Below are 15,672 nucleotides of genomic sequence, written 5' to 3' on the forward strand. Positions count from 1 at the left end.
TTCTCAGAGCATTTATGATGAAGAGATGAACGGGGAACTGAAAGCCAGAGGTTCCTAGTGTCTTATTTTGTTCCTAATTTGTTTGATACATGACCTCGGACCTGCCCTTCCTCTGAAGGCCTCACCTGCTTCACCTATAATTCCTGGCAATGGCCACCTCCATGCCAGTCACCCGGCAGCGATACGTACTGTGGGTTTTGGGTAAACATCCTGCAGGTATTTCCTCCTATTATTAATTTGCTAAGGAGTCTTAAGTTGAATGGGTGCTGAATTCAATAAAATACTTGTTCTGTATATACTGAAATGATCATAGGAGTCATTTCTTTGTTAATCTAATGAATTTTGTACATGAATGTTTTAATGTTAAACCAACCTTACATTCCTGAGAAAAACTCAGTCCGGTCATGCTGTATTAAATCCTTTTTACAGACGGCTGGATTAGGTCAATATTTTGTTTATGAATTGTACATCTATGCTCAAAGTAAGACAACTGTAATTGTTCTTTCTCGTACTATCCATGTCTGGTTTTGGTGTCAAGGTTATCTGAGCTTCATGAAATGAGGAATATTCCCTATTTTTTTTAACATCAGAAATAATCCTTATATGAGATTGGAAAAACTTGCTACCTTAAGGTTCGGTGGAGCTCACCTGTAAAACTCTCAAGGTAAGATATCTTTGCACGTGTGTCAGAAGATTTCAAAACTACCGAATCAATTTCTTTCATGGTAATAGAACTAGACAGGTTTTTTTTCTAGTTGAACCAATTTTGGTGATCTATAATTTTTCAGAAAATTTTCTGTTTCATTGCAATGTCTAAAGTCATCTACATAAACTTATTGTTCACAGAATTCTCTTATTTTTTAAAACTCTAGGGCATCTATTGTTATGTTGAATTTTATACTTCTGATATTACTTGTCCCTTATCTCTTTTTTAAATGGTCAGTCTTTCTGGATATTTGTATATTTATTAGACTTTGCTCAAAAAATTCAACATTTCACTTTATTGATTCTCTCTACTGTAGTTTTGTTTTTAATTTTATTTATGCTCTCTTCCTTCCCTCTACTTTCTACAGGTTCATTTGTGGTTGTTATCCCCCTAACGTTTTTGTTTTGTTTTGTTTTTTGGTGGTACGCGGGCCTCTCACTGTTGTGGCCTCTCCCGTTGCGGAGCACAGGCTCCGGATGCGCTGGCTCAGCGGCCATGGCTCACGGGCCCAGCCATTCCACGGCATGTGGGATCTTCCCGGACCCATGTCCCCTGCATTGGCAGGCGGACTCTCAACCACTGCGCCACCAGGGAAGCCCCCCACTAACTTTTTATATGATTTCAATTGTGAGCCTTTCTTCTTTTTCAATATAAGTTAAGGGCATAAATTTCTCTCTAACAACTGCTTTTTTAGAGAGAAAAAAAAGCAGTTAGAAACGTCGTGTCTACATTATTTTTCTGTTCTTTGAATTTTAAAATTTCCATTTCTTTGATTTGAAAATTTCCATTTCTTTGAAAATTTGATTTCTTTGATCCATGAATTATTAAGAAGTATGTTTAAAACTTCCAAAGTACGGAAGTTTTAATCTCTTAAAAAAACGGATTTAAACTTAATTGCCCTTTTTCAAAAAGGTGGTCAACAGAGTAATGCATGGTCAATTACTTTTTAACTGTTCTAATACATGCTGAAGAAAAACGTATGTTCGTTAACCGTTAGCTGTGAGATTTTGCATGTGTACATTAAATACAGGTTGTTAAATGTGTGATTCAGTTCATCTGTATCTTCACTGGTGTTTCATTTGATCAACGATCAACCACAGAAGGAGGTGCGCTGAAAGTTCCCACCATGATGAGAGATCTATCAATTTCTCCCTGTTTGTTCAATTTTTCTTTTTGTTGTTTTGGGTCTTTTACTACATACATGCAAGTTGAGAATCTCTCTGTTCTCTGGGTGAATGAAACTTTTAAATCATTTTGGAATTATCTTTAACTTTTTAAATAATTTCATAAATCATTCTTTTATACTCTGTACTGATAATTCAGACATCTACAGTCCCTGGGGATTTTAATCTGCTGGTGTTTTGTTTCTCTTATACACAGGTCCTCTTGTCTTGCGTCTTTATGTGTTCAGTGACTCTTTAAATTTTAACTGAGAACTCATATTTGGCTGAACTTAATCTGTAGAAATCCTGAGGTGCCTGGATTGAGAATATTTTCCTCTGGACAGGATCTGCCTTAGCTTTAGCCATGCACCAGGACAGGCATCCCACCTGGACCTATTTAAATTTAATTTATCACCTTGGAGATTTCCCGACTGAATGGCTAAAGTATTTTTGGATTCCTATGTCACATTAGCAGAAGCCTTTGATGACAAATTCAGAGGAGACTCACACCCCTCCCCCCCCTCACCCCCTGCCACCAGCAGGGCTGAAGATGGACAGGTTACCCTGGTGGCTGCTTTGACCACAGGTGGCTTTCTCCTCCCTCCTCACTGGGCATTCTGTCTCCTCAGGACATCCCACAGCCCCATCTCCTAGTCCTTCAAATTAATCCCCTATCCCTGGGCGTTCTGGGTTTCACCCTTTGCCCCTAGATTTCAGCCTCTGGATTTGCTCCTATCTCCCTCTATGAGTTCAGCTTCTCCAGGCTATCCTTAGCCCTTGGGGATTTTCCTCATTCTCTTGCAAAGTCACAAAGCATTAAAAAGTATGTTTATTTTTATTTACCCAGCGTTTGGATGTTTTGTGCTGGGATATCAGCAAAGCCTCCCCTTCTTTCCTATCCCTACAAACAGGCGTCACGGTGCAGGGTGCACTATGTTTGCTGCAAAAACAGCTTGGACTCTTCAGGGTCTCATGTTATTTATGACTTCTGTAAAGAAATGACGGGAACCCCCATTAGCAAGATCGACTAGTCCATGAACATGACCCAGGGGTCTGAAGTGAGAAAGGGATACATTTCTGGCTCCTGTCACTCATTAGCTCTGGGACCTCGGAAGGAACTTGACCTGCCACCTGCCCGAATCTCATTTCTTTACTTGAGAATTGAGCACAGAAAAGGTACCGACTTCATGGCATGGTTCGATGATTAATTGGCATAATGTTTGACAAAGCGCGTAACTGCAAAGCAGCATGAAATCGCAACTTATTAATAATCATGCTTAAATGATCATCTTAAGACGCACAATTAAGTAATGAATGGTTAATGCTTAAATGAGAGTACACCCATTTCACAGCTCATTAGTGCTTGCCTGCCACACACGTGACACTCGATAAATGTGAGTTCCCTTTCCTCACTGTAAGTAACTATTATAATAATACATGAAATTCTAAAATTATACATACAGGGACTAAAATTAGTCCTCAAAACCATTACGTCGGTAGCTTTTGTTTTACGAGTATACCTCTCACGCCTTGAAAAAAATGCAGCATGTAGGAATAATTCGAATTTTGAAAATAAAAAATAATCCGTTATTTCACAGCATCTAAGGCGCCATTCATTGAAAGCTACACAGCTATTTTTCATAGTAGTATGAAAGATACAATACTGCTGTTGGCTGCAAGAGGCATCCCAGTTTCCCAGATTTTAAAAATGTTAAAATTCAAAAGGTTTGCTTCCCTGGAGGCAATGAAATAGAGCAGCCTTGGGCTACAAGGGTGCACCATGCTCCCATGGAAGTTTCCTCACTCAACCCTCTCCAGGACGCTGCAGTGGACACAGGATAGTGGACCACCCGCCTAATGGTGGGAGAAGTGGAGGTGGCCCCCAGAACGAAACACCAAGGTATGTGGTGCGGCCCCCGCGCCTTCCTTCCCAGGTCTGTCACTCACCGGGCTGTGCGACTCCAGGATCTGCGTGCAGGCTGACTTGGTCAGGGTCTCTGACGCACTCAGCTCCTCCAGGAGCAGGTCCTGGATGGTCAGGAGGGCAGTGTACGCCCACAGGGTCTTGGCCATCCTGGCCGCCTTCTGGAACTGCAGGGAGACGAGGGACTCGGCAAAGCGTCCCTCCTGGGCCTCCAGCTGCTGTACCCTCTCGCGAAGCAACTCTCCTCGGACCTGGGAGGGGCCAGCCAGAGAAGCAGAGAGCGGTAAGTGGAGGGACGGCGGAGGACGGAGCACTCGGCTTACAAAAGCACGGTGTATTTATATTCGTGCAGGCAGGCAGCCGGTCATCGATTCGGGATTCTGAAGAAGGTCTCAAGGCAGCAGCGTTGGAATCTCAGTGAGCAGTTTAAGACAGCGAGGGCCTCTCTGCTTATAAAGACGCTGCGGGGCTTTCAGAGTCCAGCTGTTCATTCCACATTTATCACTCTCGGAGGTAAATCGAACTGTGTTGCTCTCCCGGGCAAAATCCTTCAAGCCTCCCATCTTAAAGGATGAAAATTCAGCCTTCCTAACACAGCCCCTAAAGCCCTCCGCTCCCCGATCCCAGCTAAGGTACAGCTGGAAAGGTCTGGTCTGTTCCGCCACGTCCACCCACACACGTGGGACTTCCATTACTCCTGACAGTTCAGGGCCTTGCACACCCTGCTCTTTGTGTCTATCATCCGAGCTCTTCGCTATGATTCAAACATCCCTCATCTTTGTCCTCCTGAAAATCTCCTACGTGTCCTTTGCGTCTCTGGTTCCCAAGGAGCCACTTTGAAGCAACCTCACTCTGCACATCTGTCGCCCTCTTTGTGTTTCTTTTGTCTCTCAAGCTCCTCTCCCCAGCTGGCACCACACTGTTTACCCCACCAGGACAGAGCTCTTCCAGGGGAGGGCCCGACACCCGAGGGGCCCAGCAGCCTCTAGATGAGAGAATCCGTTCATTATACTCGTTCACTCAACTAAGTAGTTCATTCCAGCTTCTCTACATTTTTTCTCTGCTATCACTACCTCTTACACTTTCTCTAGGAAACTTGCTACAGGGAACAACATAGTCTACTGCTTCTCTGATTTCACCACCCGAGCCCCTATAGGCAGGTCCCTGTAAGTGTGCACCCCTCTCCCCTGCACAGAAAGCTAAAGTACAACCCCAAAAGTAGCCTACACAAGCATCATATCTCGATGAAGCCTTTCATTTCATCTTTAAAGGTTTGTGGAATATATTCACAATAGCCAAAGTCAAAGCAACCCAAGGACCCCTCAACAGATGTACGGATAAACAAAATGGGGTCTATCTATACAGTGGAATATTATGTAGCCTTAAAAAGGAAGGAAATTCTAGCACATGCTACAACATGGATGACATTATGCTGAGAGAAATCAACCAGTCACGAAAGGACAAATCCCGTATGATTCCACTTATATGAGTTTCCTAGAGTAGTCAAATTCATAGAGTCAGAAAGTAGGATGGTGGTTGCCAAGGGCTGGGGAGAGGAGCGGGTGGGAGTTAGTGCTTCGTGGGGACAGAGTGTCAGTTTGGGAAGATGAAAAGTTCTGGCGATGGATGGTGGTGACAGCTGTATACAACATGAATGTACTTAATGCCACTGAACTGGATACTGAAAAAATGGTTAAGGTGGTACGTTGCATGTTACGTGTATTTTACCACAATAAAAAAAAAATGGAAAATAAAAAGCTTGTGGAATTTTGTATCCTGCTACGTAACCTATTTTTAAGATTTGTATGTTTATATTCAGAGGTTATAAAGTAGCTGGCACAAGGGAAAATATTTACACGGCATAGAGGCTAGCAGAAGATGGTGGCCCGGGTTCTCCCATGGCCGTGCAATTTTCCTGTGCCCATTGTGTGTCCTTCAGAGGAAGGCAAATCCCAGTTTAAAGAGATCAGATTTCACCTGTGTGATCTGTCCTTCAGGAAAAACTCTGCTGCAGGAAGGAGGAAAAAGTGCCCCAAAGAAGCAAATAGCCCACTTTGGGTATTATTGGCTGGAAAAGAAAACTCTGCTGGGGGACCTGCAAAGGCTTCTTGGAGAGGTGGTGCTTACCACAGGCCATGGAGAAGGAAGGACAACAAGTGAAACCAGTTCTTCAAAGACACGCTGTGGGGACCAGCATATTTGGGTCACAAAGCAGCCCACTAGCAACAGGGATCAGAGGCAATAACACACAGGACTACGGCATGAAAACAGCTTCTCTGGAAGAAGACACTTCATTTCCCTGCTTGAAAGGAAACATGAAGTCTTATTATCAAAAGGATGCTACCAGACCCCAGTCTTTCCCTAGTTTGGAGCACCAGGTGACAGCCACTTGTGACAGTCCGGCGATCTGTTTCCACGGTAATTACGGATCACTGGCCTGCGCCTTCCAGGTGGGCTTTCTTCGAGGGCCAGCAGCTGTACTCAGCGTGTATGGAGGAGCCTGCACAGCTCGTAGAGGTGGTCCAATGTCCTTGCAAGACTGGGCGATGCCCTGTGAGAATGGGGCCCCAAGAGCGGGGTCTGATTGCTTCCTCGTGGGGACACTTGGAAACTGAGTCTCTGAAGTGCTTTACAGATCCTAACAGTCTTCCAGCAAACTCTTTTTTCCCACCGTTATTTTTTTCACAGTAAGTTCACAAACAGAAAATATATTTACACCTTTGTGCATTCATCCAAAAAAATTTAATGAGCACCAAATATGTATAATATAAAGGAATGTGTGACGCACCCGGGAATGGGGACGGGTGCGTCACTAGACAGGTATCTAATCCTGAAAGAGCTCAGAACTGAGGAGGGAAGTAGGCAGCATGGTGAAAGGCACAGGCTCCAGAGCCAGTACTCTAAATTTGTTTGATATTTTTGCACTTTCATTATCTAGATGATGGGGTGGGTGGCAATGTCTTTCCAGGCACAGAAATCAATTTTTCTATCTTAAATTTAAGCATTAATGATGTTTATTTAGCCGGGTGTTATGTTTATCTAGTCATGCACATGACTTAGCTTCTCTGAATTCCTAGCTTTGTCTTCTTCACTCGAGGAGTCCACCAGGTTCTGCCTGGTTTCCTTCCCCTGTGCCATGGCCTGGAAGTTCTTTCAGGGCCGTACCCAGGACAGTCACAGGGCTCAACTCATTTGTTCCCTGCTTCTCAGGGATCACTTTTGACTGTTGTCCAGTGTTTTAAAAAACACATTATTTCATACATTTTGTTCATTGTTTTTGTTTTGTTTTGTTTTAGGTGAGGGGATAATTTGATGCTTCAATTCCATTATGGCCAGAAGCAAAATAAGTCCCTAGTAAGGTTATTTTGATTATTAAATAATCTACTACTTTGAGAAAACCATAATTCAAAAGGAGTCATGTACCAAAATGTTCATTGCAGCTCTATTTACAATAGCCAGGACATGGAAGCAACCTAAGTGCCCATCGACAGATGAATGGATAAAGAAGATGTGGCACATATATACAATGGAATATTACTCAGCCATAAAAGGAAACGAAATTGAGTTATTTGTAGTGAGGTGGATGGACCTAGAGTCTGTCATACAGAGTGAAGTAAGTCAGAAAGAGAAAAACAAATACCGTATGCTAATACATATACATGGAAACTAAAAAAAAAAAAAATGGTCATGAAGAAGACAGGAATAAAGACACAGACCTACTAGAGAATGGACTTGATGATACGGGGAGGGGGAAGGGTAAGCTAGGACAAAGTGAGAGAGTGGCATGGACATATATACACTACCAAATGTAAAACAGATAGATAGATAGTGGGAAGCAGCCGCATAGCACAGGGAGGTCAGCTCGGTGCTTTGTGACCACCTAGAGGGGTGGGATAGGGAGGGTGGGAGGGAGGGAGGTGCAACAGGGAAGAGATATGGGGACATGTGTATACGGATAACTGATTCACTTTGTTATAAAGCAGAAACTGACACACCATTGTAAAGCAATTATACTCCAATAAAGATGTTAAAAAACAAAAACAACCCTAAAAACAAATACTTGAAAGAAAATAAATAAATAAATGAATAATCTACTACTTTTCGTTGACTGTAACAGTGCCTGACACACTGAAGTGTTGAATGATGGCTAGCTGTTGTTGTTTATTGTTAGTATTAATTTTATTATTAAAGGTAGAACATGGTTGGTGGCATAAAGGAGGTCCATATATAGCGCTATGATATTTTAGAGGATGGAAGAGGGGGAGGGGTCAGGGAAGGTTGTGAAGATATCAGCTTTTGAACTGGATATTGAAGGATCCAGGCATCAAGGAAGAGGGAACAGCACAACCAAAGGCACTGAGGCAGGAGTGTATGGGGTCCCTATGGGGTTAGTGAGGGGGTGAATTAGACCAAAGCTGAAAGGAAAAGTGGAAGATAAGGACCTAGAGGTCAGACAGAAACCACATTACAGAGACCCTCACTGCCAAGGGGAGGTAGGTAGCCTCTCTCCGGAGGCAACAGAAAGGGCTTTGGCAAGCCTGTTAAAGTTACTAAAAAGGAAAAACATGAGTGACAGGCAGGTGAACAAGAAATGGATGAGAGGTCCCCTCCTTACACACCTGCACGAGCTCATATTTCCACATTTCCTCCATGTGGTTTCAATCTTCCCCAGCCCTGGACAGGTAGTGGCCCAAATACCCTGTAAGGCCTAGTCCCCTGCAGAGATGCAGAGCAGAGTAAGGTGGCCATGAGGGGTATCTCATTTTACTTAAGCAAAGTCATTCCCAAAACGTGGGATAAGTGTAAAGCCTTCTGCATGTACTTCGAGAACAACTTGCACAGTGAAATTAACAAAAGAAAGATTCTCTAACATCCTCTTTCTTCTTCGGAAAGCTTAATTTCTTAATTCTAGCCCTATGAGAATTCGCCCCTGAAGAGGGCGTTCATCCTCGTTTAAAAGAACTCCTGGGAAAAGATACAGATTTGCATTTCTGTGAGGTATTAATGACAGGCTTAATTAAATATTCAAGCTACCTAAATTAATAAAAATACTCTTATTTTAGAGGTGGAGTTCAAACAACTTCCTAACTGGTTTCCCTGGTAGAATGTGCAGTTTTGAAGGAGTCGTTTCTTCTATTCGTTGGGATGTCCTTTAAACACAAAATAAAATCAACCTGTCAATCATCAGAGAATTATTGAGATTCTAAGAAGTTCAAGACCTTACGCCCCTCCTCCTTGCACAAGTTTGGAAACATATACAACTGGATGCATGGGGGAGCCAGACAGACACCAAATGTCAGCTCTCCTGCAGACAGGCTGGCTTCCAAAGAGAGGAGGGAGTTGCACCGCACATGCTCAGTTCCTACTTTGATCTCGCCAATCAGGTAACATTCTCCTTGGAAGGAAGTGGGCAAGGCATGCAGAGAGGCCAGGATGTCACTAGCAAAGTCCCTCCATGTGGAAAGAGAGGGGTCAGAAAGGAGTCACACTAGGAATCTCACATCCACATGCTGGGAGGAGATGCTGACGCAACACTATTTAAATATACGAATGCACTCGTATTCTAGCAGCTGGCCCTCTCAAAAAGCAGGTCAGTTTAAACCATGCTTTGCAGGATGGGTTCAAAATTTAAGACCCTCTCCTTTATCTTGCATCAGGAGGGGAGTGGACTCAGTAAAGGTGTGTTGGGTTAATGTTTATTGAATGAAATAACACCCGGCTAAATAAACATCATTAGTGCTTAAATTGAAGATAGAAAACTTGATTTCTATGCCTGGAAAGACATTGCCACTCAACCCATCATCTGCATAATTAAAGTGCAAAAATCTCAAACAAATTAAGAGTACTGCCTTAAACTAGTCAGCATAGTTTTATTTCTTGTGTTTATGGCTGATCTGTTATCTCCTACGTAAAAACTTACCACCTAACTAGCTGTGTGACCTGGACAAGCTGCTTAACCTCTCTGAGTCTCAGTTTTATCTATGAAAAGCAAACAATAAAATGACAGGGAACAATGCCTAGTAGAGTCTGTGGTACCTAATGAGCCCCTAATAAATAGTACCTGCCATATTCTTACCGCTAGTATTATTTTGGTTATCATTACTATAATCAGTCAAATAGAGTCTCCTTTGGGTTGCAGGAAAAAGATAAAACAATAGTTTATAATATTGAGAGTTTTCTTTCCTCCTTCAAAAAGTTTTTTCATTTCTAATTATAAAAAAACATGCACAATATAGAAAAATATTAACAATTGAGATTCCTGGAGAAAGACAGTAGATTTATAACATGCATCTACCGCTCTCTTTAAGGCAGAAGGACTCAAGTAAAACTCTACATACTGACTACTAAAATCTCAGTTCTCTTCCCTCATTTGGCTCCTGACATATGGGCAGCAAGGCCTTTACCATTTAGGCAGGAGACTGGTCTTCTCTGGGCACTCTGACCAGATTTCAAGAAAGCTCTAAAGTTACAGACATTGGGAATTCCCCAAGTGAGTGGTCCAGCCCAGTCACACCAGAGTGAAGGTCATAGTCTGCAAGCCCTACTTACAGCTTAGAGCCTCCAAGTAGCATTTAAGTACTCCATTCTTTTTTTTTTTTTTTTTTTTTTTGCGGTACGCGGGCCTCTCACTGTTGGGGCCTCTCACTGTTGCGTCCTCTCCCGTTGCGGAGCACAGGCTCCGGACGCACAGGCTCAGTGGCCATGGCTCACGGGCCCAGCCGCTCCGCGGCATGTGGGATCCTCCCGGACTGGGACACGAACCCGTGACCCCTGCATCGGCAGGCGGACTCTCAACCACCGTGCCACCAGGGAAGCCCAAGTACTCCACTCTTAAATATGAGCAGACCACCAAGGATGGCCACATACCTGGGAAAGCCTCTAATGAACGTAGAGGTGATAATAAATATGCAGGAATTTTTTTGAAAAACTTAATGTTCTCAGAGAGATACAAGAGTTATAGTAGCCTTAAAACAACAAGACAATGTCATTTCGTAGAGAGCATTCAGAGAGAAAAAACTCTTGAAAAATTAGAAATTAAAAATATAAGTGGGCTGCTTTGGGAGCAGTGGGAAGCTATGAAACTTCCCTTAGGAACTCTGCTCAATATTCTGTAATAACCTAAATGGGAAAAGAATTCGAAAAAGAATAGATATGTATACGTATAACTGAATCACTTTGCTGTACGCCTGAAACTAACACAACATCGTTAATCAACTATGCTCCAATATAAGATAAAAATTTTAAAAAAAGAAAGAAACTTTCCTTAAAATGGTGTTTCAGGGAGATGACTTTGACAGAGTCTGCCTCAAGGGATAAAACAGGGGCAAGAGTAGACATGAAGAGAACCATCTGGAGGCTTTCCCAGTCTTGGTAGGTGGATGAATGGATTTCCTCGCCTCTTCCTAAAATGCATTCCCTTCCAATATGCCTTCTTTTCTAAGCTTTATAAAGACCTGTACCATCAGTTTTCTCTCTTGTCATGTCATCTGAAAATGAGCACATTATTCTCATGCTTAAGCTCTAGTCACTTCTGAAATGACAGGTGTGTGAAGAGCTGTTCCTGACAGAAGCGCCAGCCACCTCTGCTGCAGAAACGCACTAGGATGCACGGTTGATTGCAGTGCAAGAGTTCCACTCCTGATGGAGGGATTGCTAACGAAGTATGCAAGCGTGGCATATCATGAAACCTAGAAATAGTGAATGAATAATGGATGGGTGAACGGTTATGTGGTAGACACACCACCCAGATGGAAGCAACATCGTTAAAATAGTACCAGAAATCGTGGGTGAGCAGAAAATACGGTCATGTCACTTTCATTTATATTTAAGTGTTCCTAGAGAAAATTTATGAGCAATTTATATATACTTTGTGCAAAACCAGCAAGAGAATGCACCAAAGATGAACTGAAATGTTGCCTTCGTTTCTGGATCCATCAATTAAAATTCTGCTAACAGAACACAGAGGTGGGCATCAAGAGACTGGAAACTTATCCTTGCTGAAGTGTCTGGCCTCAAGGCCCCTCAGTCCCCAGAAACCAATCCAGCTCTTGACAGGGGCTGGGACTGCAACCTTAACCTCCATCTCACACTGACAAGTAGAAGGAAAAGAACAGGTTAGACTAAGACACGGCACCCAACCCCTAGAACCAACGAGAGCAGAGGTCAGGAGAGGAGGACTGGCCAACAGAGACTGACTTCTAGAACTACTAATGAATATATCCTGAGAGATACTCTCTACGAAGTGCCTAAATCTTGTCAATTTTCCCTCAGAAGGTCTGAGCTTCTCAGTGTAGCTGTCAGGACTCTCATGACCTGGGTCCTCCCTGCCTCTACTGCTCCCGTCTCCATATCTAACAGAAAATACTCAGCCTTTTTGAGGGCGAATAAAGCCACAAGGTAAGCCTCAATGAATTCCAAAGACTTATCATATACACTTTGTTCTCTATCTAAAACATACTAAAAGTAGAAATCAATAACAGAAGGATAGGTTTTTTTTCTTTTTAAGGATCTGTTAGAAGTAAAAATCAATCAAAAAGGGATAGGTTAGAAAGTTCTGTTTCTGGCCATGATACAGGAACAGGGAACAAATTTACTCTGTAACCAGATTTGCTTTCCCACAGCTAGAAAACTAGACAAATCACATGATGCAATGGTTTTCAGACACTGGACAACAGGCAGCACAGAACTGGGATACTTGAGAGAAAGGAAATAGACAAGGTGAGCCCCACGGTTGCCCCAGCTTACAGCCTGAATGCAGTTCCTAGTACACAAAAGGATGTGTTGGGGAACCCAGGGAGAGACCAGAAGGCTCAGTACTTTCAGAAAACAAAAGCAGAGTTTGGGAGGCCCCTGTGCCTAGAATTTGTGGGGCAGAGTCCTAAAGAAGAGGGAGCTGCTGAGAGAGGGAGAGAGAGAGAGAGAGAGAGAGAGAGAGAGAGAGAGAGATCCAGAGATTTGCAAGGGGCTTTGGCTGAATACTGTGCATGTTTGAAAAAAACCCGAATAACAAACCAATGCCAGGCCAGGGAAAGAACCACCAGAAATAATAGGCAGAACCATTGCTGGAGCTCACACAGAGCTGGGAAGAGCTTGTGTTCCCACGACCCAGAGTGAAAAGACCCCACGACACACAAGGTATCAGGTAGAGTCCTCAGAAGTGTGTTGCCCCAGCAGCGGGGATACGTTAGTCCTCGACTAAAGGCAGCTCTTGACCCAACCTAACAAAGCTTAAAAGCAAGCCTTGAGGTGAGCTGTGACAAAGCGAGAGAGAGGCATGGACATATATACACTACCCAATGTAAGGTAGATAGCTAATGGGAAGCAGCCGCATAGCACAGGGAGATCAGCTCGGTGCTTTGTGACCGCCTGGAGGGGTGGGATAGGGAGGGTGGGAGGGAGGGAGACGCAAGAGGGAAGAGATATGGGAACATATGTATATGTATAACTGATTCACTTTGTTATAAAGCAGAAACTAACACACCATTGTAAAGCAATTATACCCCAATAAAGATGTTAAAAAAAAAAAAAGCAAGTCTTGAAAGGATAAAATTAATCCAAAAGAACATACCTACATGTCCAAACCCCACTATTAAAGAAAATACAAAATCCGGTACCCAACATGTAAAATCTACAATGCCTACCACCCAATCAAAGATTACCATGCATGCAAAGAAGAAGGAAACTATCCATAATCCAGGGAAAAATCAACCAATGGAAATGAGAGAGAGGATGGGATAGGCAGACAAGGACATTGAAACACTGCTCAGAAAAAGAAATGAGGCGTAAGAATCAGAAAGGAGGCTACGAAGCTGTGATTATTTGTAGACATTACGACCAAATGCAAAAAATCAACAGACACATTCTCACGAGAATCTTAAGAGGCAGGTGTACCTATCGTGCACACTTGAAAGATGAGTACGCTAGGGTATAGAGTGGTTAAGTGACTTGCTCAAGGTCACAGGGCTGTAAGTGACAGAGATAGGGACTTTGGACCCAGCAGTCTGGCTCCAGAGATAGAATAAGGGAGTCTGGAAAGACTTATAAAAATTAGTAACATTTCTTTACATCAGTATCAAATAAGCCCAAAACATAATTGAAAATAGGTAATAACTCACAATTGCAGCTAAACCTATCATGTATCTGGGAATCATCAAAAAGAATACACAAGACCGTATGTATATGTATACCTTATCCATAAGGTGACCCTATGATTTATCGCCCAAGTTGAGGGTAAAAGGAAGAGCTAACGGGAAGGTACATGGGGATGACAGGGGAGACTGGGACTGTCCCAGGCATATCGAGATGGATGTTCACCCTACTTAATGGAAGCAAATATAAAATCTATTAAAGATCTTAAAAGAAGATCCACATAAAATAAGAAACATTCCACCTTTTTGGAGGGGAAGACAATTCTCAAATTAACCTGTAATTTTAGTTCAATCCAACAGAAATTTATCTTGGAACTTGATTAACTTATTCTAAAATGTACATGCCCTCCAGAGTCCTCCAGGTTGAAAATCATGCATCTGTGCCTTTGTAAGGAGCCCATCAGAAGGACTGGGATGTCTGTGGAGTGTCACAGGTGCACATAGCCACTCAGGATGGCTGCCTCTGACCGGAGCTGATAACCCATCAGCTGGACAGAAAAGGTGGGCAGGCAGGAAGTTCACTTTCATCCCCCTGCCTGTCTCTCTTTTCCTCCCTGAATCGGTCGTCCAAGTCTTTCTGAATGAGTCACATACCACTCATTCAAGGCGGAGCTCAGCATAGTCAGGTGGCTTCTATGTGAAAGCAGGAGGCGAACTTGTAAACGGTCGATGTACAAATTTGCTGCTCGTCTAAAACCGTGAACATCTCAAGTGCAGGATCCTGCAACAGTGCCCGGCCCAGAGAACAGGCTACAAAATGTTCTAAAGGAGGAAGTGAAGGAGAATGAGGGAAAGGGGAAAGCTGAGCACGGCAAGGAAAAGGAAAGAGGTGGAGGAAAGGGAGGGGACGCGGGGAAGAGGACCAAACAGCCCTGCTGGGAGGCTGAAGCCTTCTCGCTGTCACTGCGGATCCAGCACCATGATGGAAAGGGCATGGGTGATGGAAGCAGACGTGCCTTGTGGGAGCCCCAGCTCAACCACTCACTGATGGCGTGACCTTGGGCAATTCTGCCGACCTCTCCAGATGGCAGAGTCCAGACCAGGGACATATCAACCTGGGGCTGAGGGCTGCAGATTCTAGTAAAGAAAGGGGGCACCTGGCAGGTGCTTCCAGCATGCTCTGCAACCCCAGCTGTGAAGCCACAGTCCCTTTGGGGACAGCATGCTGCCAGCCACGCAGGGGCTTAACAGTGGGTCTTGGGACAGTGGCCATTAGGTCCCTGCTCCATCTCGATAGCTACATGAGCTTGGAAGGGGTTCCCAGTCCTGAAGCACAGTCAAACAACTCTCAGCTGCTGGCATCCCCCCAAGGGCTGTCATTTCTGTGCAATTACCCTGCAAATAAAAAATGTGAACACTTGCCACGGTTGCTAAGAGATGCAGTCGACCGACTTCACGAGGAACATCAAAGCCGCTGACTGGGGAGTGCCTATTTTATTGGCACTTGCCACAATGAGATAGCCATTTGTGAAGGTGGCCTGTCATGAAAAGGTCACAGCTGACAAAGGACTCTTGGCTGCCTTTCTCCATGAGGCCGGGATTAGGGAGCCTATGTGTTGCTCCATTACTGGGGAAATGGGCACTGGAGCCCACTCCAAAGTTAAAAAGCACCTTCCAATCCATTTGTTCCTCACAAATCCGGTGACTAGTGGGTTATCATTGTCTCAATCCTGATTTTACAGATGTGGGAGCCAAGGCACGTTCATCCAACGTTACACAACCGTGGGAAAT

The 15,672-nt window shown here is 43.7% G+C and overlaps 1 protein-coding gene across 1 annotated transcript in view; it reads right to left on the reverse strand.

Annotated features, from left to right (window-relative positions):
* Positions 1-15,672, reverse strand: part of EVC2 (EvC ciliary complex subunit 2) — a 142,528-nt gene that overhangs the window by 31,351 nt on the left and 95,505 nt on the right. Inside the window, exon 15 of the mRNA XM_065877684.1 lies at positions 3,817-4,044. Within this exon, the coding sequence (XP_065733756.1) occupies positions 3,817-4,044 (228 nt within the window). The remainder of the gene's footprint in view (positions 1-3,816; positions 4,045-15,672) is intronic.

Source organism: Phocoena phocoena, chromosome 5, assembly GCF_963924675.1.
Source record: "Phocoena phocoena chromosome 5, mPhoPho1.1, whole genome shotgun sequence".
Lineage (NCBI taxonomy): Eukaryota > Metazoa > Chordata > Mammalia > Artiodactyla > Phocoenidae > Phocoena > Phocoena phocoena.